The sequence below is a fragment of the Idiotropiscis lumnitzeri genome, chromosome 17 (genome assembly GCF_059441095.1).
Source record: "Idiotropiscis lumnitzeri isolate Australia: NSW breed Sydney's pygmy pipehorse chromosome 17, RoL_Ilum_1.0, whole genome shotgun sequence".
In the NCBI taxonomy this organism is placed as follows: Eukaryota; Metazoa; Chordata; class Actinopteri; order Syngnathiformes; family Syngnathidae; genus Idiotropiscis; species Idiotropiscis lumnitzeri.
Genome location: NC_142407.1, coordinates 9,428,313 through 9,455,905, shown reverse-complemented (window position 1 = coordinate 9,455,905; position 27,593 = coordinate 9,428,313). Strand labels below are relative to the sequence as shown.

Below are 27,593 nucleotides of genomic sequence, written 5' to 3'. Positions count from 1 at the left end.
AAAAGGGAACTGAATGATTTCACCAAGATAAATGGCTCAGTAGATGTGAAGGACAGTTCAATCAGTGGGGAATGGTTACGACGTTAAAAGGCTTAGTAGTCGTCGCATGAATGGGAAACTTTGGCTGAAGATTTTTTGTGGATAATGCAAAAGCAAAAAAAAAAAATATGTAAACAGTATTCCAATGTTCTTTCATTTTAAGACGGATCTAATCTGTTTTGGGACGGCGCATAAAACTCTGTATGCATTCCTTATAGTTCTGCTCATCATTTCTTCAAAGACCTCTCCCTGTTTTTTTATTTTGCACACTCATATTTCCTTTCTTCATTCATCATATTTGGTCAAAACCAGATTACCCAAAAGAAAATAGTCATTATTGCTCAGCTCAAACGAATTCAGTAAGGGCTTTGCTAGGTTTTGGGTGACACCCCCCCCCCGCATCCATCCATCCAATTTTTGCACCCATCACAATCCCTGTCAAAATAATGCAAACCAAAAACGGCGTGACAGTTTCCAAGATTATTAAAAAAGCTGTTTGTCAGTCCAAATGTATTTCTGTAAAAAGAGAGGAAGAAGAGTAACCTGTGCTTTTTTTGTTTTTGTTTGTGGAGCTAAGTGAGAATATTGGTGATTTAGCGCTCCCCCTCCATCTGTTTTGTTTTCCTTCCAACTCTGTTTTTGATGAGCTGTGTCTTCAGTCCCCCATATAAAATCCCATTAGCTCTTAATGAAGTCGGGCTCCTAGCCTCTTGGCCTCACCTCATTTAGCACGATTGTCTTGCGGCCATTAGCATGGAGGCAATTACAGCCCTACGACAAGAGTAATTGGAAATGGCGACAGGAATGCTGAGAAATGGGAATAAATAAATATAAAAAGATATTCAGACTAATAAGCTCCTATTCAAATGGCATGGAGGGAGCCGCATGTGTCTAAGTTAAATCAACATAATTACAATTAGGGTTGGTAGGGGTAAAGAGTGCGGGTGAGGGTAAAATTGATATGGATGGATTTTTTTTGCAGAGAGGTAGTAAATGTGATGGAGGGAAATCTGGAGCTCACACTGCGAACGTAATAATGAAGAGCATCACCGTAACCTTAAACTTTTGCGAGGTCAGGGAGGATGTGATTGCGATCAACCGAATATTTTGCTTAGCACTTCATAGACATGGAGAATACCTGCAATCCGTGTTCAAGAGTTTTGTAATCTTTATAAATGGGCTGTGAGGTTTATTTGCGGGTTAACTATTATTTTACATGTCTTAAGGCAAGTTCTATGAATGTTGAGTATTTCTTTTTAGCAATTTGTCGATGAGCATCCATCTGTTTCCATCAACTTGTATGATGTTTATATGCATCTAAGGGACTTTGAACTGGACTATTTTTACTGAATATAAATGAAAGCAGCTCCCAAATTGGTGTGCGTTATGGTATAGCTCAAGTATAACCACTTCAAAATAAAAGAGAAAATTTGTGATGTTGATTTGAGAAAGAAAAACTTAAACATACTTTGCATTGGTACTGTTTGATTCCGAAAAAAATACAGTTTTAGTCAAACCATTGATTAAATACTGCATCATTTGTCATATTTTGATTTCATGGTAAGAATAACTCTGGCGTTTTAAAAATAAGGGTCGAAACCTAGTGATGGGTAAATGAATCTTCAAATCTGCTTCATGAACCAGTTGTAGTATTTTTGGGCTCCAGCAGATGGCACTCTCTGTTCAACATTGGGCTGAAAGTACACAGACTTGCCATTTTTTAAACCCTTTAGTTAAACCAACAGTGCCATCTACATCCAATCGTTTCAACATTGCATTTATTCCACAAACGAAAAACGAGAGCATGATCAAAGCTGTCGAGCTGCATTTGAATACCCGACTAGGTTTTCGTTATTTACGTCTAAATTTGGTGGCAGCGACAAATGCTGTAGCAAAGTGGGAAATGTAGATTTTCTAGACATTTTTTTTTTCGTCATCTATCCTCAAATCTTAATGTTAAGACTTCAACAACACTTGTGGATGCATACGCACACACCCACACACACACACTCGTTTCTAATGGAGTATTGATACCATAGCTCTGGCTAGTTTTATTGGTTAAGAGCAACGTCAATGTAATTCCTGAGGGCCCACCTATACGAGTGAGTTTTTATTTTCATACGGCTTTGTTTGTAGAATGAAAGCAAAGTTATAACCATCTTTGTCTAGATGTTGTTTTTGCCACAATGCAATGACGAACAAATGCATGCCTTCAAGGCTACCTCGTGGAATAACAGTCAAGTGTCGTTTATGCTTTTCTCATTTTCACTCATGATTGAAATCCATCGTAGCGATAGGTAGTATACAAATCTCAGCTCGGGGCTTTCTGTGGGAAAGTCCTAAAATGTATTTTCTCAATGTCCAAAAACCATTCCACATTTCAAAAACACGCAATTATAGCCTGTAAATTTGACGTAAATGGACGAAAGTGGGAATGGTTGGTTAGTCGAGAGAGGCCACTCACAGTCGTCAACGACAATTATAAAATATCTGGTGCTTTTATTTTGAAAGATATGCTTTGATTTTGTGTGCGCACGTGAGGATGTTGGCACAAACGTGGTCTTGCACAAGCACTCCAACTTGCGTCTGCAGTGTTGCTAATTTAGCAACATTTTGGCTACATTTAGCAACTTTTCAGACGTCTCTCGCTACTATTTTTATAATCTGCATGGTAGAGGGAAGAAAGTCAGATAATACTGCATGTAAATACGCAATTTAATAGACCATCACTGTATCATTATACATCACAGTCAATGATATTCGACTTCCCACTTATCGATATATTTTGGAACCCCGACTAGGAATGGTTTGATGAGTTGGCGGGAAAAATTAATTTTATCATTTTTAAATTGTAAAGATGTCATTTTAATGTCCACTTATACTTATATTTAAAATTTGGATTCCCTTATTTTAACAACACATAGCCTACCATATCTAAACATACGTAGCAATTTATTGAAAAAAAAAATAAATACATTTCTAAATCCAAAGAAAATAATACAGAAAAAGTTGAGGCTAGCAGGTTTCCTTATTCCATTTTGTAGGGCACCTTTGCAAAATTAATTGCCCACCACTTTCTAATCTAAACATGCCTTCAGTATGTTAAGAGAATAACTGTGAAAATATCCAAAATTAAAAATAATGACTTAAAATGTCTGGGTGACTAATGCAGCCTTGCTGTCAGGCTGCAATGGCATCGCTCATATTCACCCCACCGTATTCAACCTCAGCAGTGCCAACCAAGCTTGGCTCCTTTCCCTACTTCATAAGCTGACTGACAGGTGGCAGAAACATGATCTCCAAAGGCCTTCCATCAAGGAAGCTCCCGTACTTAAACGGGCACGCTGCCCACTCGCCAACCAATGGACAACAGCACCGTGGCCTCTGCAGCTGACTACAATGATGATTTCGGGGGGGAGGACCGGAGGTGGGGGAGCTAGACTACAAAGGACCCAGGGGCATGAGAAGGAGAGGGTGACACGGGTATAATGGAGTTTTTGGCTGATAAATCAAGTGCCAAGGCAAGAAGCGAGTGTCTGGGACGCAAACCGGTAATGGGCGGACTGGCTCCCACAATAGTCCATGATGGAGTCCCAAGTGGGTTGTCCACAATAGAACATCAAGCGGCCGCTGTCAACAGCAGCCAAGGTCTTAGTGCTAAAGTAAGATGGTCTCACCCTTCCGATTTATCTTTTTTGCACTGCTGTTCAACTAATGTAGGGATTACTGCATGAACTATATGTAATTTGTCTGCAATTTTTTTTTTTCTAATCGCTGATATTTCCCTTCAAGTTTTGGGAAGTGAGCATCACTGTGGTCATATTTTTTTTTTTTTGCAGACATTCACAATGGTCACAAATACTTTTTCTTGTCACCATTTCCAAGAAACACTGATACCACCTTAATGTAGCAAGCATTGTTCATTCACGTTTTTAAGGGTGATCTCAAAAACATGGACAACCTAAACCTAATTTAGGCAAAAACAATTAATAGCGAAACAATTTTGGAGACTCTGACGAGGGTGGTATGCTTGGAGGAAGGTTAGCGCTTAAAAATCTGAGGGCCCGTGGACATTGGCTATGTGATGTAGTCTTTCCTTTTTGGAGGAACACAAAAATGGCACAGTGTAACCAGACCTCCTCGAGCCTTTAGCTAAACATTGCCATGTGTGCAGCTGCCTCATAAGCTGTCTTTTATTGTCTCTGCAGTTGACTTTTCTTTTATACTGTACAGGCGTATTATAAGCATTTACAGTTTTTCAGATCGGAATTGAATTTATCCAAACTAATTGTTACTAAATGAGTAAACTATGGTTGAAGAAGTTGTTGTGATAGGTCAAGTACGTTTCTATACATTTCAATTCAAATATATTTCACAGGGGAATCTTTACTTTCTAACGAAGGGAAATGTGAAGCATTAGGTCAGCCAATGTTTGCTTTCTGAAATAGCTCATAGCACGTGGAAATAATTGTTGTGAGGTGGATGAGAATTTGTGGACCAAAGGAAGTAAGACTGCAGTGTAATTCCTGCAGCATTGCCTGTACAATTTTCCCGAAGGAGCTTGTCCTCAATTCAGATTTCTACTTTTTTTCATTTTTTTTCTTTTATGCAGTACTGTTTTTTTCCTCCTGTCGATATCACAATGAGTTAGTTTGTCAACAAATTACAATGCAAACAGTAAAAGTAGAATGTGAATCTCAGCCCCGCTATGTATCAGTCAAAACCCGGGATAGAAAAAAAAATCCTGGCGCCTCCCCTTGAATTTGTCATCAACTCTTAAGCGGCAGTTTACATCAGAACATTTCTCCAGAGTAATGTCATATTGACAACATGATTAAGTCATTTCCCTGACTTATTCATACACAATGACTTGCTGATGTGATGGCACTGACTGGTTCCGTGACACAAATATGTACTGAGATGTCGTTAGGATTTTGAGAAAGAAAATGACTTTTGCAGGACAAATATGTTTTGGTATTTGAACATAAGCTTATAATTGCACTTACCGTTTTGCACATTTTGATTCTGATCGGAGACAGATAGATAGATATAGCTATCTAGCTAGCTAGCTAGCTAGCTAGATTGATAGCTAGATAGCTAGATAGATACATAGATACATAGATAATGACTCCATGGAGCAATTTTTTTGTAAATATTTGTGCTTTTGGGCACTTTCTGGTGAGTATTAGAACATTTACTTACAGTTAGCTGGCCCACAGCAGTTTTCAGTTGTGTTTGCACAGAGGCCCAGGGTCCAACTCTTCACAAAGAGCCTGTCAAAAGATTACTCTGTTAAACAGATGCGTGGCAAAATATAGATCATATACAATACAGGTGTCAAACTCAAGGCCCGGGGGCCAGAGCTGGCCCGCGACCTCATTTTATGTGGCCATGAAGGGCAAATCAGTTTGCGTCAACTTCCTGTTTCTAGCACATTTTCTTCACTTTTAGCAACATTGAGATATGATATAAACTCGATTCAATTGAGCTACTAATTCTTGATCGTAATACAAAAAGAAGGAGAGCGGGACAGTCACGTGAGAATGTAACAGATATTGCGGTGCATATTTTGAGGTTTTGTGGTCATCATAAAGTTTGTTAATCTAGACAAAAATGTAATAAGAGTCGCTATACACTGTCAATCTGTAAAAAAATGATGTTCAAAATATCAGGTGATATCCTATTTACCTGACCTAGAAATATTGAAAGCGATGAATTACCCTTTGTATTTCCATGCAATACTGTGTATTCGCAAATAAAATTCTGTACATGTAATTATATGTATCTATGGATAAACAAAATCAGCTCAAATTCTCTTGAGCAAATGACTGACAGCTCCTCATGAAGCATCACAGCACTAAAGTTTGCGGTATGGCGCACATGCAAAAGATTTAAGTTCAATCATGCATTCAGGGCTGGACACATGATCTTTCGCTTAAAGCTCCCCCTGAACAGTGGGAGTACGGTCAGCTCTCACAACTGCCCTCCTACCTCCAGCAACCCACGAACACAGAGCTTCTGATGGGATGGTGTTTATTCACTTTAACACTGCTCAGTGGGGACTACTGTGTGTGGTAAGGTATGCGGGGATAACCAGAGGCCCTGTGATGATGTGTGTCTGTGTATAAAAGGGGCTAAGAAAAACTTTTATTTGTACAAACTGATGGGGGAAAGGAGGTTGATACTATGCTATGTATTACGGCTGCTGCTATCGGATATTTGGGTATTGGGATATGCTCCTGAAAATCCAATAATCATGTATTGGGATAAAAAAAAAATGGAAAGAAAATGTAGACTTGGTTAAAAGTGCTGAAGACAAATTTCCACTTATTAATGAACAATCAACTAAAATGTAAACTTTTTTTTTTTTTAGAAACATCAACTCTCTCCATGTTTTTTTTTTCCCTTGACAGAATATTCATTGAAATATGCCATCCGGAACATTCGACATTGGCGACACCACAGCGGTTTCATTATTTATTATCCCTCCCGCCATCCCTCCCCAATTTTGCAGATACAAGAGTTGTCCACTCCTTCATTGCGCTACCCAAGAAAGACAGGAGCGCAAACTCCTAAATCATACATATATATGCAGCACTAGTTTATGCTTTGTCAACTTTATGATGTAATCAATGTAAATTAAATGTATCACACAGTGCAAGTATTTCCTTAAATAAACTGCAACCTGCGCAAAATGAATCCTGAGAATGCATCTGGTTCTTCCTGGAAATAAAAAGATCAAACCTGAAACTAAATATGACATTAATATAGTAAAGTCATGACCAAAACCCAATGAAACAAAAAAAGAAAAAGTCTAGAGGCTCTAGCTTGAGTTTCATAGCCAAAATGCTCTTTCATGGCTTGTGAGCTTTGGAAAAGAATGCATCTTGGGTTTCTTTCAGCTACAAAGAAAACATTTTAGCCTCCTCATAATTCCCCCATACGCCCCTTTAAGCTCAAATGGCCCTTCCTCTTCAGATTCGGCTCTTGTCCTGTAGGGATCCCACAAGAGTCTCTCTCTCTCTCTCTCCATCTAGCAAGGCTGCCACACAGCATTCAACGATACTGCATGACACCGTTGGGACCCGACTGACCTTCCTGTTGACGTCAAAGTAAATCAGAGCAAGAGTCGCTGCAGCTCGGGGCTCCACCCAGGGGGCTGGAGGTCTAATCACCATGTTTGTTACAGAAGCCGCAGAGGAAACATAAGTCCTGTAACTGCATGGACATATGTGTAGTAATGCATTCTAGCAATTTAAATTTCTGAAAATTTCCAGTGTTGCAAACTTCCGCCTGAAGATTTACAAAATATCCATGACATATTTTTAAGGGGAATATACCATTTACATTTCTAGAGTTGTATTACATAGTAATAATTACGGCTGTCAAAATGTATGTGTTAAATAAAGATTGATAAAAAAAATAATAATTCACGTTATCAAATATTTTAACTTTGTTTTATTTACTTCAAAAATAATTTGCATATATTGCAAAGCCAAATTTAAATACTGAACCATATTAGCTGTGCATCTTTAGCAAATCCCCCACAAAACAAATTACCACTGGGCCTTGCAAACCAACGCAGGTGGAGTCTGGTGCTTGTGGGCAGTTTTGAGAATTGTTTCTAAGAAAAATGTACGTAGATGACTCAATTTAGATCGTATTCAAAGATCAAAGAACAGTATTTGATTTCAAATACACTTCACATTTGGTTATTATACATTAATTACAAGATATTATTTAAGTAAATACCTGTTAAAAGCTCCACAAAAAATAGTAGTAGAAAAATGTGACTCATCGCAATTAATTATGGCCTTTTTTTCTTTTTTGTGATTAATTAGTTAAAGAATGTCGGTTGGCAAGGACTGATAATATTTTGAATTGTCACAAACAACAACATGTAGACTCCGCAAAAGAACACTTGATGAGCAGTGAGTTCCATTTGTTCAATGTTGACCATCATGACCACCAATAAACCATGTTGTAACCAAGCAACACCGCAAAGTCCAATGTTTAAATTTTAATTAACTAGCTCCAGACATTTTGCCACTTTTTCCTTTCCCTTTTTATGTATGCATAATGAATTCCATTCCTTCATATGAGTGGTTCAATATGCATGCTTGACTTTACTGCGTGCATAAGTGGCACAAAAAGTCATTCAACTTTCTTCTTCCTTTTCGCTTGATGTGTTCTTATCAAAGGCTCGAAGAAGGAAGACAAATGTCCAGATGGATGTCTTTAAGATTCCAAAATCTTCCCCAGTTGAATTTTCGGGGGGTCAAGGTGGAAGAAGTGGACCAAAAGACAGTTTTCCCACATTGTCTATGCGGCTATAGCCCCCAGCTGTTCAAGGACTTCCATAACAACAGCTGCACAGAGGTTTAGTGGTTCACGTTGCTATGACAACAGCAGGATCAATTGGCATGCACAGACTCTGTGCTAATAGTCGGAGTGACATTATGCCAAAATTCCACCTCTATAAAACCCAGACAGGTTTTTTACTGCTTCAGCATTCAGATGGTGGCAAAACCAGCACTTTTGCATTATAAAGCAAGTAAGTCATTCCACGAAATTCGCAGCACATCGACGACCAGCGAACCAACCTCAAACTCTTGAGTGGAATTTAAGATTTACAGTGTGCAGATGCTCACACAATAGATGTTGTCATGCCTAGCAGCTGAGCGTGCCACAGAACGCTGATCAGCCGGATGTGTAAAAATAATGTTTTTGTTCTTGTAACAAACGGGATATTTGGCCTGAGAAGTATTGCGCACACATTAGATATTAGCACCAAATGGATGGAAAGGAAGAAAATTCAACCTTTGCTAAAGCACAGTGTTCTTATTTTATTTTTTATTTTCTTTTACTCAAAAGCAGTTTGTGTATCGTTTACTGTACGTTGTCTGCCGTGCATCAACCAGCGAAGGCAAAGTCCAGGGCATTATAGTGACTCTAAACAATGGCTTTAGCTGGCAGTCCCACAGGCGTAACCAGAGCCGGTGCGGCATCGCCATGGGGATAAGTCCAACATTTAACGAGCCTGCAACTGATAAGGACAGCTGTGCCAGACAAAACAAGTCACAGACTCACATAGTTGTCCAAATTTCCAGATTCAGCTTGAGAAACCCTGACTGGAGGTCTCTAAAAAAAAAAGAGTGGAATTAATGGACTATTGCCTGGTATTTGACAATGATCCATCTGTATGTGGGGATGGGAGGGGTAAGTGTTTGTTGCCATTTTTATCTCTGTCCAGCCCTTTGTGCCGGCATATGTCCTTTCACTTACACAAAGGTAAATAACACGACATGACTGAGATGAGTCTGAGGAAGCTTGACTGTTGGGTCGTTTTAGCGTTACTTATAGGTCTGAATGCGAGTCGGATTTTTTATGAAAATAGTTATCTTGAGAAAGTACATCAAATAACCAATATGCCGCATCCCTCGATATTGTTATGCCGCAGCTGAACAAAGCTAAACGGGTAAAGAGAGAAAGAAAAAAGAAAAAAGGAGAAGGAATTCTGGTTGTTGCAGCAATGACCAACTTAACAGACGGCTTCCTGCTGAGGCTTCTCTTGTGATGTGGGGAAAAACAGAGCAGTCGCGATGTCTTAGTGGAAAGCGTTTCTTGCTCCGGACAGAATCACATCATCTTCTGTTCTGGATATAGTAATATCATTAATATCTCACTAATTTGTAATGTCTACACCTAAGACGTACTCTTGTTAAAAAAAAAAAAATGTCACCAAAGATCGTTATCGACATGTCGGAATTTTTGGACCCAAGGTGCTTTGAGGGCACTGGAGGGGGTGCGAGAACAGACATTCAGCGTGATGAGTAATTTTTGAACAGTGAAATTGTTAATCTTGTTTACATGTTGTGAGAACATTTATATTTTTAATGCTGTTAATGCTGAGAGAGGGAATGATTTTAAAAAGACTTAAATAATATTCCTCAAGGGGGAAAAAAAAAAGGAAGAGCAAAACGTGACTGAGCCAATAAATTAATTAATCGTTCAACAGGATACAATTGATAATTGTAAAAATTGCAGGTTGAGAATATTATTTTTAAGAATAATCCAAATGAATTGGGAAAGCGAGTTTCAAATTCCAACTCACACTTTATGAATTATTTGCCCGCGACAGAAAGGAAAAGACAATAACGGGAGTTCTCGCACGACACGGACAAACTTCTCACAGGCTAGTTATCACAGTTGCATAAATTCTGTCGATGTCGTTAGCGCACTTTCATTCAGATTTTCTACCACCTGTGGTCTATGAATGCTCATGCTAAAAATGTGACAAACCTTTGTACTTTTTTGTACAAGTTTTACACAATGTCAGTCAACGAGTGCCCTTCCATCTCCTTCAATATCAAATGAAATCACTTAAACAGTCAAATGTGATATTCAAGCGTCGCCATCAAGCACTTGAGCACTGATTTACCTTCAGCGGTGGCTTGACCCTACAGCCTTCTCCCTCCTAAATATTTCCCTTTAAAGCTACATAAACAATCCAAATGGCAGCCAACGCTATCAGATTTCCAACTTCCATTTGCGCCACACTGACACCATAGTGGAGTCGTGGAGCGGAGGAGGATGGGTGGGGGCTTAGTACATAATTCCCACAGAAGTATTGAGACCTTCACCACCAGAGTTGAAGCGGTTTCATGGAGAGGAAGTTTGCACACATGACATTGTTCCACCTCCAAGCTGCCGTATTTACCCATGCGCTGCCATGGCAGCTGTTTCTAACTCATTTTAGCACAATGTTGTCATCACCCTTTGGAGATGAAGCTTTATGAAGTTACATCGTGAGTGGGAGGTGTGCGTGGGTGTTTCACCGCCATCTCTCTGCTCTTTAATTCAATAGTTTATTAGTTTATGAAAATTAAACGCTTCCAGATGTATGTTGAGAATTCCTTGGAGATGCTCTACCCTCCAAAGAGCTAATAGAACATTTTTAGGTTGTGTGTATGAAATGACAAATGGCAGCTGTTTATTTTTATGAATGACGACAAGATGTCAGAAGCTACAGAAGCCAAGTCAATGACGTAATCAGCATCAAAACATCCTTTTTGTAATATGCACATGACTAATTTTTTTAACAATGGAATGGAATAATTTCTTCAAATGCTGTAAAATCCCCCTTCATAAATGAATTCGGGAAAAAAAAAAGATGCCTAAAGTTTTTATGAAGCACATTCAGGTACTTTGTACGTGAATTTTCTCAAGCTCTCACTGCCATCTAAAATTAAATGAAAACACACTTTCTGACTTTCCATTCCCATTTCTACACCCGTACCATATCCTTTATTAAGCAGTGGTGGGCGGTCAAGGCCTTCTCTGCTGGCCTAACATAATCAAAAAATTATGATCATATTTATGATATATGTTAATTTCATTTTTAAATATATTCTTCACGTCATATTATATCCTAGTGATGTATTTTTATGTGAGTGTTTTTATCCAATCAGAATTTAGCTAGCTTGTGTTGCCAGGCAGATTTCATAATACCAGAAGCACTCACTATTCGTCTGAGGTCTTCAGATACAATAATGCAGGCGTATGTTCGAAGTGAGTGTAGGAACTCATACAGTTGATAGGCAGTTGCGATAGCCAATCAGATCACGAGTTAGTGACAGCACGCCTTCTCGCAGGCCTCACGTTGAAGGTGATGAATGTGAGTGTGATACTCACATGTGATGGGGCAGCGTGAATCAACACACCCAAAAGAATAACTGGCGACCGTTCGAAAATCTAAAATATATTCTTGCTTTTTTAAACCACAACCGAAGGAGGTAAAAGTGTGGATTTAATTGCAGATACACTTGCAAGGCAATTTTCAAGACGGACCATTCAAGAAAAGTCTTGCCGTATTGCCTGCCGACAGGGTTCTGAGTTGTTTAAGGCCATGCTAGGAGAGAGAAAGACACTACCAGTTTTGCGCATCATATATTTCACACATGGAGGAGATGAGAAGGATTTTTGAACACCCTCTCCATGGGAGGGAGGCGGCTAAGTGTCTCAAGTCGCTTCGTCAAGGCACTCACAGTGCGACAGAATTATCTCTAACTTTAACAACGCTAACAGCCAAGACTCAATTTAGTGACAAAGTACTCCAAGAAGTTGTTTTTTTCCTGGGCTTTAAATGAGTCCATCAAAGATGAGTTGGCTTTCAGAGACGAATCAGCAAGTTCAGATCAATTAATTAATCTCGCTATTAAACTTCATTGCCAACTCCATGAGCATCAGGCAGAGCATCATTATTTAAAAAAAAAAAACACACTCGGCCTAGTCCTCCATTTTCCCCACATCCGTTGAAAGTCCCTTTTTTTTTTTTTTTTTTTTTTTTTAGACACACTGTCACAACTCCACCCCGCAATGCCGGCAGCAAATAAATGCAGCTAAGATGTGTTTATCTGCCCATTGCAGGGCAGACGTACAGACACAATTCAAACGTGAGCTTTATTGTAGAGAAAGCGGCCATTACATTAACAGTTTCCCCAAACAGCAATAAAAAGGCAAAATCGCCGGTAATGAAAGCGATACTGGTGAGCCATGCATCTAGCTTTCAACTTTCTGCAAGCCCCTTTTGGAAAAACTTGTCATTACCTCTCTCTACTTTTGTATATGCCAGAGCTTAATCGATCACAGTGTGAGGAAACAAATGAGGATTGACCGGACACCTTTAACAACCCCTGTTGACGCCAAGGCTCTTGATGGACTTCTGCTTTCTCACATTGCTCAACAGACGGCACATTGAAAACAAACTAAAAACTAATTTGCGCCAAATTCACCCATTAGCGCGTGTGAAGCGTATTTTACGCTACCTTTCATCTACACAGATTCTGACGTCCAGACCTCTGACACATCCAACATACGTAACTTGAGAATTTGTACAAAACCACCAAAGATGCATGATTCACTCTAGTATGAGGCAAGCTGTAAATCATGGAGCACGGAGTTTTACTGAAACTAGTGAATGTCACTGTAAAGCATTTAAAAAATATAACACACTTGAAGTATGAGACGACCTTAGGGAGCCGATATGTTAAGAGCCAGTCGAATCGTGTGCACAGCTCCAGCTAACACACTCATACTTAAAAAAATTTGCATGCGTTTGTATTCCGTATGAAACGCAGTCAAATTGGCATTGCGTGAAATCCTTGAATGAATCAAAGTGAATCGAAAATCAAATCGAATCGGGCCCTTGTGTATCGAATTGATTTTGGAAATTTGAATAAATACCCAGCCCTAGTGATGGGAAGCTTCAAATGTGCTTCGTGAACCAGTTGTAGTATTTTTGAGTCCTGTAGATGGCACTGTTGGTTTAAAAAATGGCAAGTCAGTGTGCTTTCAGCCCAATGTTGAACAGACAGTGCCATCTACTGGAGCCCAAAAATACTACAACTGGTTCATGAAGCAGATTCGAAGCTTCATTTACCCATCACTACCCAGCCCTATTAAAATATTCCCTACCGTTGTGGCTTTTGCAATAACGATGTAGCTCAGTGTTGTTTTGTTGTGGAGTTTGCAATTGTGACCTTTCCCGGCCACCGTACAATATGTTTGTGTTATTTTAACCATTGATTGAGGGAACGTGGGAACTATTAACCTGTGTATACCTTGAGTGACAACTTTTTTTTAAGATGTCTTCAACCCAACAGCATGCTTTCCACGCATGATCACATGCCCCGAGCAGTTACCTTCTTTGCTGCGACACTTCTACAAATAACTATACTGTAGATGTTACTGTCCCCAGGAGACAAGAAAAAAAAACAACAACATAGTAAAGTGATTATAAAAAGACATTCATTTAATGAGTTTCTAACTTCTCTTGAGTGTGTTAACGTTGCAATAAAAGTAACAGCGGAGGAACAACAGAGACCCTGCTGGAAAAAGTGCTGCAGCGGTGAGAAACGCATACCACTGATGCCAATTCTTTATTTTATGCTGTAGAGAGATAACATTCTATTTTTTGCTTGTTTCTTGAAAGTCAAGCCCCTGGCATTTTCATTATGTTACATCGACACCATTGACGACTTGCATCTTGTATGCACATCAAACCGTGAATTAGCATCTCCCTTATATTTTTAGCATATTTATTTTAGCTTGCGTTATTTATCTTTATTTTCGCTTACTGTGCTAGCCTGGGACCTCTGGTATCATATTTTGTGACGTGTGGAAATTTGTGGAAAGGAAAATTACTTGAATCCTTAAAAGGACAATAACAAAAGAAATTATTAGGAAAAGTCAATGAAATTATTAGGAAAAGTAAAATAAGAAAATACTAATACAAATATAGGCTGTTTCTGTTGTATGCACACGTTGGCCTCTAGGGGGCAGTGTGGCATCGTGCATTGATGGAATTCACCCAGTTTGAATGTTCCACTTGATCAATTTCTGAATTTTCAAAAAAGCCTCATGAGCTGGCTATAATTTGTATATAAAAGGGTGACACCGTTCCTTTCTGAAATGGTAAAATGACAATGAAATCTGATGACCAGTGGATTTATAAATGTGCTAAGTGCTCAACTGTTTGTCCATTTGGGATTAGACCAATTTACCGATAAACCTGGCAAGAAATACATAAAAACTTTCCGTACCATACCACTCTTAGAATAGTTTTCTCAACTACATTGAAACTTTCTCAGCTTTTGTATTCTGTGCCACATGTGTGCAGTAGCGCAACAAGATTAGCAATAGCAGCTAACAGCGCAATGCAAGGCGCGATTGCTAAACGCCCAGTTAGTTAAAAGTCATTATCCTGATGGGACGACATCTCTTCAGATTAGCGCGCTAGTGGTTAGCATCTCATTACATGCATTTCCTGGATTTGCATGTGATAGCTCTTCTTTTCACCACTTGAATGCACTTTTAAAGTACAATTTGCTCGGGCATTTTATTCTACTAACAAAACAAGAGTTTTGCTTTATTTATGCTACTTAATTCTTTTCAAGTGATATTGAACAGAAAAAAACAAAGTACTGGTGTTAAAGTGCCAACATCTCATCTCTTCTGTATTGCATGAAAATTCTGTTTGGATTTAGCTGTTTTCTAATTTCGGAAGTGAAAAAAAGTGCAGCTGCAGATGGTCCACTTTTTTTGTATGAAAAAGAGACAAATAAATCATTACGTTTCAGGTGCATGTATTTTTTTTCCTCCACATAATTTTGTCACTAAAATCGTGATTTTAGGCATTCAAACCATTTCATCTTAAATAGCAATTTATTAATATCAGACAGAAGCACAAAAGCAGTGTAAGGCTCAGCTTGCCAAGATTTCCTAAGCGGTGATCTGCTGTTGAATTGAAATCAAATATTTTAAACCTCTGCCACTTCGGCTGTTACCAGGATTCTCAAATATAATAAATTCAGGATTTACAGCCAGGCTTCATATTTCTCTGTGTGAAGCGCTCTTCATTTATTAGGATTATCTGCATTCCACTAGAGATAAGAACCAAAAGCACAAGGAGGTTCAGCGTCTTTAAATGCAGAATATATAATAAGCTGTTGCTAATTTGATTTTGTGCTTGATCCTTGAATAATAACTACTGATGTCTCGAAATAACAGTTTTTACTGCAAAAATAATGACATCAAAAGAACTTAAAACGGCACGTTGGATGTTGAGGACATTAGAGTGTACATAATGCACATTTTCACTCATGCTAACGGTGTGTGTGTGGGGGGGGGGGGGGGGGGTGCACGCATCCATGCATCCATGTGTGCGTCCCCCACGGTTGGCAGAAAAATTATTGGACTGCTATCCAATTGCATGAGCGTGGAACGGTTTGTGCTGCTGCTGAATTTCTTACCTAATGTCTAAAACCTTTAAATGACTTCTTCCATGCTGAGGTTTTCACTTTTTATAGACCCCATTCAATCACGCCTAACCTCAAGAGCATTTCTAGAGGTTTGAGAACAAGACCGAGGCCAATTGATTTACATGTGTTTAGCGGAATCGGTTAGGAAGGGCAACACCAGATTTCCCAGATGTAAAATGTGTTCTTTTTAGCAGGACATTGAGAAGACACAATTAAAAAAAATAAATTTACACTCTTTTTAGACTCAAAAACATTGAACTCATTGACTACCATTGACGGCTAAAGACGTCAACGATCCTTTTTTTTTTTACTTGCCTGATAGTGAACTATTAAGTGGGTGAGTTTGCGCATCTTAAGTCCAAATGTTTTTAGTTTACAATAAAAAGTTGTGTTTCAGTTGTTTTTTTTAGGGGGTGGGGATGAATATTCATTAACTACCAGCCCAGGAAAAATGACTGCACTTTTTGGCTTCTATATTCGTCAATGGAAATGAACGAGTTACTAAGCTATAAAAGCGACTTAACATCATGTATTTTCATGACATCACCATGTCCTCACAGTATATGTCAGATCATTCATTTGCATGTTGACCTGCCTCCAGCATAAATTAAGTCAATCCATCGCTCTCCGACCTTCCTCCCCGGTGGCTTGCTGAGCATCATGCCAATGCAACACCGGCTGCGGAATGAGCAAGCGTAAGCATGCAGTCTGTCTTTATATTTTGTGTTTAATCAAAACAGGTCATTTGCAAGCTTTTACTTTGGAAAACAATGATCGGAACAGTAACTGATTCTGTTTCAAAAAGGCCGATTAGTACAACAACAAACCTACTTGGGTGATATTGCTTGATTGTTGTTTGGCTGCTGTTGTTTTTTTAATAATTTAACAATATCAAATAACCTATACTAATTGGAATTAATAGTAATTGGGGGAAAATTGGTTTTGTAATACACTTGCAATACACAATCAATTATTGGATTCATTGATTGAAAAATTAATATTAGAGGAGCAATGTTTAATCGATTAAACAAAAACTCATCCATCCATGCATTATCCAAGCCACTTCTCCTCCTGAGGGTCGTGCTAGGGCCTGCAACAACTAATCCATTATCATATTAATCTAATTATTTTTGATAATCAATAAATCGTTTAGATATCTTTAAGAATTTCAACTTGTCCAAATGCTCGGAATTTCAGCTTCTCAACAGTTAATATCCGATTCATGTGGTCCCCCGGGAAAGTGGACTGATTATCTTTGTGTTCCATTTTTAAACTAATCGTTATTTCCAGCCCTAATCTATACAATTGGGTCTAATAATATTCAATAGTGACAGCCCTATTAGCAATTTCCCCCTGCTCCAAAACTGCAGGAAAGTGTTACTCCTCATCTTGTAATATATGCAGAGAAATATGTAAATAGTGACAGAATACTTGCGGGCTGCATGTCCAATGACACAAATCATCAATTACGATCTCAGCATGTTTTAAGAACACACTCAATTGCAATTGTCCCTAACTGGTGACACATTATAATAAAGAACAAACAATTGCCATGGGTGATGATTTCTTTTAACTTATGTGTTGCTGTACTGTATTCAGTGCAGACTTTTATTTAAACGTAGGGACAGGATGACAGCAACAGTAACACTTAATCCTCAGAACACTGCATATGTCAAATGTGTCTGACAATGGTACTTAAGAGGTCTAAATCACAATTGAGATTTCTCAGGGAAGCGCATGATCAGTCTATAAATGGTGAGGGCATGTTTAATTAAACTATTGTAAAAAAAAAATTAAAAAAGAAAAAAAGGCTGCCTTTCAAGTATTCGCTGTGGATCGCTATTGTTGTGTTGTACCTTTCCACCAACGAAAAGAGGTGGTCATGTCTAGCTATTGATAAGGTTGTGAGTGTGCTGGTCATCTATTGGAGATTAATATAGCATATGGGTGGGCATGCTTCAAAACTGACTAGATATAGAAAAAAAAATCATTTTAGTTACACAGTCAATCTGGGACTTGTAAACTTTCACTACCAAGACACATTCAGCATGATAATCAGATAGTTCGCATGTCTTAGAAGTAGTCTGGGCTCTCTTAAGTCAATCAAATATGGCTGATAAGATAAGTAAAGTCAAATTCGTCATGGGGAATATAAAGTGTTACAAAGAAGGTAAATTTTCTTCAGAGATGGTTTTAGTCTGATAGATTGAATGTAAATATTCACACTTTAAGAGTAGTGAATTTCAACGGTAGGCTTTGAGGGTCGCGCGCGCACACACACGCACACGCACACACACACACACGGGTTCTTTTTCTTTCTTCATAGAATTCACACTATGTTCCAATATCAAACTGTGAACAAAAGACAGTTGCTTGGCACACATTTACAAAGGTACAACTCACAGTTAAGTAACAGCAGAGAAATGACACAAAAATGTCGAGCGATTGCATGTTATTTTTTGAGTTTTCTGTTTTGTTTATTTAGGGGGGAATTAATGTTGTTGGTACTAGAACAGAGCAGGGTATACAGTATCTAACTATCTTGCGTTGTGTACCATTAACTATTATCACTATCCAGCAAGTAGCATTCTAGTGACAAAAGCGTATATTTACTTCAGCATTTTACTTGAAATTTGAAAGTATTTTTCAATGAAATGCATCAACTACATAATCGAACGTGGTGATGGCACAAAAGGTTCAATTGCACAGCAATTACTCGTTTACAAACAATCACTTCCGCTGTTTAATCGTTTAGCGACAATTGCATTGAAAACTAACTAGATCCGAGTACCGCTAGCATATCTATAACCTTATTTCGGATAAACAACAACCAGCAAAACCGTCGAAAACACATCCGACGTGCATTCGCTGCAAAAACCGTCGACACATTTCAATCCAAACGGAGGGAAAAAAAATCCACTGGTGTGTCTGTCCAGCACCAGAAGACGCGTTCCCTCCTTTCCCTCTTTTTTTCCTCCCCTCCTCTACTCCCCCTCCCTCTTTCTCTTCCTCCCTCTCTCCCTCCCTCTCCCACTCCGGCCTGGCTGCCTGTCTGACTCCATGAACAATGTCCTGCCTTTTGTAAAGAAGGGGGGGAAAGGGGGAAAGGCCCGCTCGAATGTAAAGCCTTGCTCACAAGCACTGACATTGAAAATGAATGACAGCTTACCTGCATGCCAATCTTCATCAGACTGACACAGGCTTGACAGCACAGCCTATACTCCTCCACGCAGCCAATGACGTCACACATGGTAAGCCCCTCCCATCTCCTGCTCGGTCTCCGCTCCCCCATTTTCTCAACGCATAACAGTGCCGCTGATGCCTTCAGTGTCCATCGGAAAAATGAGTGCACTTGTTGGGCGCCATGAAAAAGATGGAAATGGATTGGGATTTTTTTTTTATATTATACACCTTTAAAAACGTATAAAGATTGTATGCTAATAGGCATGGTCAAAAGCAAGTAGCAAAAACTTTGAGGGCAAATACCTCGTTTTAGTTTATCAATACGGTCGGACCAGTGTAAACACCACAACCACTGTACTTAAATAGTCAACGTGTAAAAATGACCACTGTATTCGAAATTATTATATGCCGGTAAAAAATATATATATATTTGGCCAGTCAAGTGGAAACTCTTCATGTATTTCTCAACTGTGGAATAAAATAAAATAAACTACCAGTACTCATGCGTGCCGTGTGTTGTTGTGCCGTTTTACGCTCATGCATCAACTGCGCTATCAGAGTAGTCTGACAGCGTAAGATATGGAGTTTTCAGTTCCAAGAAAATGCCTTTTTCCTCTTTGAGATAAAAATACTTAGTTATTCTAATCATACATCAATTACTTGATGTTATGTGTTTTAATTATTATTATTATTTAATTATTATTTAATTTTATTCTGAATATTAAATTGATGATGAACTTACTTATATATATGCATAGGCAGAATAATAGTAAAACGTGGACAATGAAGACATTGTAAAAAAGAACAAAAGAAATACAACTTAAAGTTTCCTCTCAATTTAAAAGCAAACGTTAGGCAGCTTCCCAAAATCACATTTTGAAGATGGATCAAGCCCGCCTCCTATCGGCTAACTTTAATTACTACATGTCTTTACATGAGTTATAACACTGAACTGCACGTACTGTACTGCACTGTACTGGACTGTTGGATGAAAATGCTTAATAGTGTGCAGTGTGTTCTCACCCTGAGTCATTGTGTTGCCGGCTTTGTTTAATACACGCATGAAAAGTGTGCGTGTGCGTTTTTGCGCGTTTGTGCTTGCCCGCGCGTGATTGCGACAATAGAATTATCTACTAGATAAAGAAAATGGAAAACATCCCGTCTTTTTTGACGAAACTGGGTAACAAAAAGGCCCAGAGTACCCAGAACATACTTTGTCTCTTTATATTTCCCCAATACCGAGGAGCCACAAATGTTTGAGCAACAACGCATTCGATTGGCTAGCCAAGATTTCAAGCAAACCAATCAAATTTGATTTTGATGTTACCAGTAAGTGTTAAACGGATGCGTTTAACTGGAGTTTATATTGAGCCATACAGTGATGTATTTTCGTTTAGACTTAATTTCGAGACATGCACCAGGCACTTTTCAGCACATCAGAAAGCAGTGCAACGCTAATGTACAACTACCGGTGTTATGCAATCCACAATTTGTACGTCAAGGTTAGCAGGTACAGCTAACATAGTTCTAAACAAGCAGCAACAACGTTGAGTAGTCAGGACCGATTTGCCCGATAAACTACCACCAAATGGCTACTACAGTGCTGGGAGTTGGTACGGGCGTTTTCGTCATCACTGCTGTTTGGATTGTGACCTTTGTGCTCTCGATGATGCTTCTAAGGGCATCTGGATCGTCAAAGTGAGTGATCATATATGATGTCATACTCCTCACACAAACCACAACGATTCTATCTAAAAACTTATGTGATCTTTTGTACATTCCTGGGTAAGCACTGGTACGTCTTGTACTATCAAAGCATCGTAAAAAGCGTATGTTTGTTATTGGATGTCTCTCAAGATTACGTGAAGGTATGAAACGTGAATGAAACACTTTAACTAAGAAATACACATGGGGGGGCATGGCGTTCCATCAAGGTCTGCGTCCTCAACTGGCAGACAAGATAAAGAATTAACGTTGCGCCACACTACGTAAGTCCCACGAGTCAATCGCTTTTATTCTACGGCGGATCTTGTCACGTGTCAACAAGTTGCGATGCGGCGACCAGTCGTGGGTTACTATTTCCAGTTGAAGCACCTTTGCTGCTGTTCTCTGCATCACATTTCGAAACAGCCAGGCACCTATAGGTGAAGGACTGATTTGACGTAGGGTAACTGATATTTGTTGTTGAACAGTTCCCACTGCAGTTTTTATTTCCATTTGGTTTTATGTACACCTGGGAACACAACTGTCATCATTTGTGATCAGTTAAAGATAAAAGAGCTCCCCTATTAGTTATGCTATTAGTTTACTGGTTCGTTGGATGAACAGCTTTCAAACTGAGCAAAAAAAAAAAATGGAAAGTCAATCTCCCTGGGTTGGTCAAGGCGTTTTCATCATTGGAACTGTTTTAATCGTGGCTCTGCTGCTTGGGCTGACATTGCAAAGAGCAACTGGATCACTGATGTGAGAGCAGCATCGACACACTATACACCAAATTGAATGCTCTAATTTCCTGGTAATTTTTATTACACCGTAAAGTGCATCAAATGTGCCACCTCTAAAAGAAACTCTTCAATACATACTGTACATTTATGTAATACCAAGTGTAATGTACTTTTGGAAGTCAAAGTCAGATTTAACTATATAATTCTGATGTTCATCACTTTCACTTGTTGTCTTCACTGTCTGTATTTTTCTTCCAGGCTTGGAATTATCCCGGTTTTCCTGTTGGCTCTCACCATTACCCTGGCACTGGTGTTTTTCCCTCGAAGCCCAACGACCCCATCTGCTTATAAAGAGAGAGAGGTGAAGGCGTTTACTGATCTGTAACAAGCTACCATTTAGACATTCCTACTAAATCACATTTGGTATGCTCAGCAAATGTTGGCTTTTGGAATCAACTTGATTAGTAAAGCAACAGTAATTTAGTTCTATAAAAATACTGCTATTTTTACCCAAATATTTAGAACAAATCTTTGGGTCGGGGTCTCCCAGTGTGACTTGGATGGTCGTGGTTGCTTTGGTAGCCGGTTGAGTTCTGTTATCTTTAAACCCAAATGCACTCACTCACTTCTTATTTTTAACGCTATTTCCCTGTCAATATTATCATCAACCTCATTTCAAGTGGTTAAACATCTCTCCTGAGCCATGTGGTTGTCGTGGCAAATTATCGGCTAGTTGGGTGTTAGCCTGCAAGCTAACAGCTCCCCAATGTCTACTAGCGGGAAGGGGGGCAGCGTTATTTATATTGCGCATTTAATATACACGGTAACTCTTGTGTGCTTGACACGATTGAAAGCATCAATTCAAGTGATTAACACTACAGGAAAGGTCTAGACTTGAGAGACTGCGAGCCAGCAGAGCTGCCACTTTCGTTCATATGACGTTAATGGGATCATAGTAATTTTCCAAGTAGTTATTTTCCAATGATTTTGAATGGACAAATTGTGATTGGTCCCTCCCATGACTTCCACGTTGACACATAGCGAAGGGGCGTGGCCATGTACCTTTTTTTTTTTAAGGCAGTTTTCAAAACGTTATTTAGTTACTGATTTCTCCAAAACAAATTGATAAAATAGAAAATGCAAGCTAATATCGTTTTCCTGAAAAATAGGATACATAAATTGAGCTTGTTACTGAAAAAAAAAATGGCAATCCTCGCTGGATGATCCCTTTAAAATAGCATCATCCGGCACTTTAATTTACCGTTGCTCACTGGACCACAAGCAATATTTTCTCCTCTCCAGGTGCCGTGAGTCTGAGCAAACTCTTGGAGCAACATGCAGATTTCACTGCTGATTGGCTTTTACCATGAGCAGCCAATGAGATGGTGCCGTGGGCAGGCCACTGCTGGAGAATAAGTCACAGATGGAGGCATGCTAACCCAAATGATCCAATTTTTAATTGATCACGTCTCAGCCTTCAGATTAATAATAAAGGTTGCTGCCAAAATACCAAATATCAAACCAGGTATCTGTTTCTCACTAGTCAAGAGGCCATATTTGTCGTTGCAGTGGATCACTGATGAGGATCCCATTTCAATCATGGACCTTGTTCATGAGACAGCGTTGCCTTTATGTGTGTTGTGCTTCCTGTTACGTTAAGCGCTGCTTTTGTGTTCGCTCCAAGTGTGAACAGCAACATTCATGCCAAGTCACGGCATTTGTTGTTGTCGCTTATCTCCGCAGAATTAATACAAGGGGTGACATACAGTGTAGACTGATCACCACCGGTTAATCATAGATCTGACATACAGATCCTAACGATTGCTTACGTATTCACACACTGTAGCGAGATCACAAGCACATGTAAGACAGTATTTAAATAATTGATAGATACAGAACCCGTCCCAGAATCTAATGTCAGCTCTAATAGAAGCATTTACCTTTGTAGTCACATTTGCATGTGTGGACTCTGTATACAAGGTTGCCACAAAAGCCTGCTATGCTTTATCTTTGGCCAGCAGTAGCACAGAACAAACACTCCCCCATGTAGCCTCTGGGTCGTGCCAGGAAGCCGGCCAAATCTGCCGAGCAAGCTGCCACCCAAAAGAAGAATCCGAGCAGAGGCCCGTCCTGGCCTGCTCACGTTTAGTCGCTTTTTTTGTGCAAAGCCTGACACTGCCAAGGAAGAGAGCGGTAGCAGTTTTCTGCATGAGTTTTATTTTTTATTTTTTAATGATTGTATTTTGAAAAGCTTACATTGTACATCTTGTGGAATAATGTTTGATGAAGTCAGCGATCCATTATCAAGTCGTTACAGCTGTTATAAATAGAAATAATCATTATTAATACACAGTATTAATTTAAATAAAAAAAATTAATATGCTACATAATTGCTGAAAATGTCTTCAAAAGCATTTTTTTTTTTTTTTTTAAATAAATCACAAATTCTCTCCATCCGCCACAAACTCACGTGCTCAACAACAATTTTAATAATGGCCCACATTTTGGGTCCCAACTTTTAACTCAAGACGCTCAGATTTAATTTGAGGCTAATTATCACCAAATTAGGTGAACAATTTAGAAAATAATAAATGGCCATTTAAAAACTGTTTACTTGCTTTTTAGATTATTTTAAAGATGTTTTAATCTAAATTTTTTATTTAAAAAAAATTAATACTTTGTTTTACTATTCTCCTCTTTATTTGCATTGTATATGTTAATGAAATATTCAGAAAAAAAAGGAATCCATGTCACTTATTTTACAGGTAGGCAATGATTGCTACTATTTGATTTTAAAAAACTGAACGCCACTTTTTTTTTTGATTAATTAAAATTTCCGTAAACACTGTTCCACTAGGACGGCTTTTTTTTGTATATTTTAGAAATTCCCCACCTGCAACACACCTGAAGGAGCCTGATAACGATCCTGATCTTTGGAATCAGGTGTGTTGCAGCAGGGAGAGATAGAAAACATGCAGGGAAGTGTCCCTCAAGGACCCGATTTTGAGACCTGTCCCATATTACTTCAGCCTCATGAAAGCGCTATACTGACATCTAGCGGCGGAAAATGAGAAATTCTGAAATTAGAAATATCTCAATCTTTTAAACAATTGCCTTCTCAACTCTATGTACTATATAGTGAAAAACTGTTAAGAAGTTACAAGACTAAGAAAATGTTTTCCTTTTCTCTTCCACAGATAGTGGACACTTTGTTCATCGCTCGCTACGTGCTGCTGGCGTTAGTGAGTGTGATCTTTCTCGGCGGACTGTTCATGCTGCTCCCCTTTCATTTCTTGGAGCCGGTCTATGCTAAAGCTTTGAGAACACACTAGAAGACTTGGCACGGGTTCACATTTCCGATGTCTACAACCTAAAAGAAGAGAAGCCAGCAAGAGGCCCACTTTGTCTTTGTCACAGACTGTGGAACCAAAATAACAGGAGAAATTTTCCCATGGCCAACATCCTATACCTATAGGTTGTTTATCTTATCGTGGTGCAAGTCGGGTATTGAAATAGTTTCCTATTGGCTGCATCTAGAGCATCACTAATAGGTGAATGTGCATGTGAAACATGTTTTGTTTGACTAATATTTGAGTTGAATTTGTCCTATTTTCTTTCATTTGTAACCCCTCAATGCAAACAGTTTAAATTATTTATTTAAAAATTTAGTAAAAGTGGGTGACTTGGTTACTAATCTGTGTTTGTTGTTTTTCTTGTTAATTTTAATAATAAAAAGAAAAAAAAGTACATATTCTCCTTTTTTTTTGTCTTGTTTAAACCTAACAAGGTAAGGACTGCTTCCATGACGCCTTAAGGACAAAAACATTTTTTAAACATTAAATCAGGGTGACAATAGTTCATTACACCCCTAATTTTTGCACCACACTCAAAAAATTTTATTTCAAGCTCAAATTTACACATGTGTCCTGTTCCCGTATTTGTGCTGCTACACGTTCAGAAAAAGCTGGGACAGGTGGCAAAAAATACGAAGGAGAGGAATGCTCAAACACTAATTTGGAGCATCCCGCAGGTGAACAGGCTATAATTGGGAGCTGGTGGGTGACATCGTTGGGTTAAAAAAAAAAAAGATTTTGTCTGAATTGCTCCGTCATTCTCAAGTAAATATGGGACGGGTTCCACCTCTTCGGGAACAACTGCTTGAGGAAATACCCGAACAGGTTAACGACGAACAACGTACAATTGCAAGGAATTTAGGAATTTAATCGTCTAGAATCTGGAGAATTCACTGCATGTAAGTGACAAGGCCAAAACCAATTCGATTGATCCGGAGTCAGCTGGTTCCATCCCACAACGGCGCAAAAGCCCCTTTTTGCCTGATTCAACCTGTGCAAAGTCTAGGAATGCGCACTGCGGTTTTTGCTCGACTTGAGCTCGGCACGGAAATGGGCCTCTTTGATTTGCGCAATGATTAACTCTGACTTTAATTTCCCAAGGCTTCAATAAAGTGAAGTCTAAGTCTCAGCCAGATTTGTAGTCTATCCCATGAACAACTCTTGATCCAGTATCCTTCTAAGTCCTCGAGTGCATTTTTGCCCGAACATTTGTCATTTTGTAAAAGCCGTTCCATTCCTTCAGCGGCTACACATCCATTCTGCAGAACTCAAAGACACTAAACTCAAAAGTGATGTTCAACTGATTTCAGGTGTGAACCAGCAGATACTTGCAATGAAAGTTTTTTTTTGCACTAGCTCAGTTAAACACTTGCCCTCTTAAAAAAGTGTGTGGAATGGAATGCCAACCAGGATAAGAAAAGGGAATCTAATGAATCAAAACCAATCCTATTAGTTCCGGTCCACATCCCTGTACCGTGTTCCTTTTTACTTCATGCTTAACAATACAGACCCAAATTTTCACACAAGCTGGGAAACGGGGGGGAATTTCAGCAGGATGCCATCTGGAATGTTTGGACCTTGATCGACTTTTTGCCTTAAATAAATTGGCTGCATGAAAAAATGTTTTGCTCAAGAAAATGACCCATTCAAATTCCTTTTGAATTTCAGGATTTCAATCCAGAAAATGTTCAACACTTGAAGATTGCAATCCCCCAAGACATGATTTAAAATATCCAATAGTTTTCCTTGTCTAATATATTTATTCTCACACAATTTCTCACACTAACTCAACACCTCGGAAATCTTTGCCCACTACCCCAACACACACACACACACACTTTTTTTTTTTTTCTTTGCCTTCCTCATTTTAATTTTTGTGGCTAAACACTGTGTCTGGGGAGTGGGAAAATGAGCCGAACAAAGCAAGTGGGGGTGTGCGGCGTCATTGGAAACCAGGGGACAAAGTCTTTGTGGCCCAGCCAGCTGGACATATAAAGAGGGGGGAGGCGGGAAGACCGGAGAAAGAAAGAAAGAGCAATGCAAGGGTAAAGAGGCGTGAGCCGAAAGCTCGGAGTGTGAAGTTGTGAAGCTGCAAAGGGGACGTCGGTGCACTCCTCTCCGGCAGATTTGTGCATTCAGATGCACTCAAGCAGAACTTCTAGTTTGCTGCTCTCAATCTCGGCTGTTTTGCCCTCTGATTGCGATATGTGTGCCACCTCCTCCCAAGCAAACACAACAAGTCATTAACGTTTGGTGGACGCCGAAGTCGGAGCTCTTATCCCAGAAGAATGAGTCTCAGTTCTTGTTAAATCATCCAGATAGCAATGTTTACCATGTCTTCCAGAAAGCGGAGATAAAACTATTTTTTATGAGCTCATATGGTGCGAGGAACTATTATTCTAAACAAACCAAATCATTCAATCGCTAAGGAGTCATTTCCACCCAGAAAATAATCTTTCCTGTTTGTTTTCTCTCCATCCTCGGATCGCTTTTTATTTCTTTTTCTCCTGAGGAATAACCCCATCGGTATCCTATGGAGCAATTGAATGACGGGATTAGCGGTCAGGTTGCTCGCCTCCAGCCCGCTGCTGCTTGAACATGGCACCCTATTGAAGGGTGACGAAATCTCTTATCGGTGGGGTGGTGGGTCAGTTCAACAGTATTGAAGAAATGATTTTGTACAGTCAAAGCTTAGTGAAAGCCAGTGGCAATCATGATTAAAGAACAGAAAGAGCATGGGTGGTCATAGCGGC

At 39.2% G+C, this 27,593-nt stretch overlaps 2 protein-coding genes across 3 annotated transcripts in view; one reads left to right on the top strand and one right to left on the bottom strand.

Annotated features, from left to right (window-relative positions):
• The window catches only part of pknox2 (pbx/knotted 1 homeobox 2), a 47,722-nt gene extending 28,627 nt beyond the window's left edge, over positions 1–19,095 (bottom strand). Inside the window, exons 1-2 of the mRNA XM_088280110.1 lie at positions 19,030–19,095; positions 5,242–5,312 (exon numbers count right to left, since the gene is read on the bottom strand). The gene's annotated coding sequence lies outside the window, so the exon portion shown is untranslated. The remainder of the gene's footprint in view (positions 1–5,241; positions 5,313–19,029) is intronic.
• A 1,252-nt stretch (positions 19,096–20,347) lies between these two features.
• Positions 20,348–25,203, top strand: tmem218 (transmembrane protein 218). 2 transcript variants are annotated; one of them, XM_088279640.1, is made up of 3 exons: positions 20,348–20,741; positions 21,746–21,848; positions 24,685–25,202. In XM_088279640.1, exons 1-3 carry the CDS (start codon positions 20,632–20,634, stop codon positions 24,817–24,819), a joined length of 348 nt encoding a protein of 115 aa, XP_088135766.1. In that variant the 5' UTR covers positions 20,348–20,631; the 3' UTR covers positions 24,820–25,202. The 2 variants fall into 2 exon arrangements, with proteins under 2 accessions (XP_088135766.1, XP_088135767.1); XM_088279641.1 differs by lacking the exon at positions 20,348–20,741 and adding an exon at positions 21,109–21,506 and having other exon boundaries at positions 24,685–25,203.
• Positions 25,204–27,593: the final 2,390 nt, after the last annotated feature.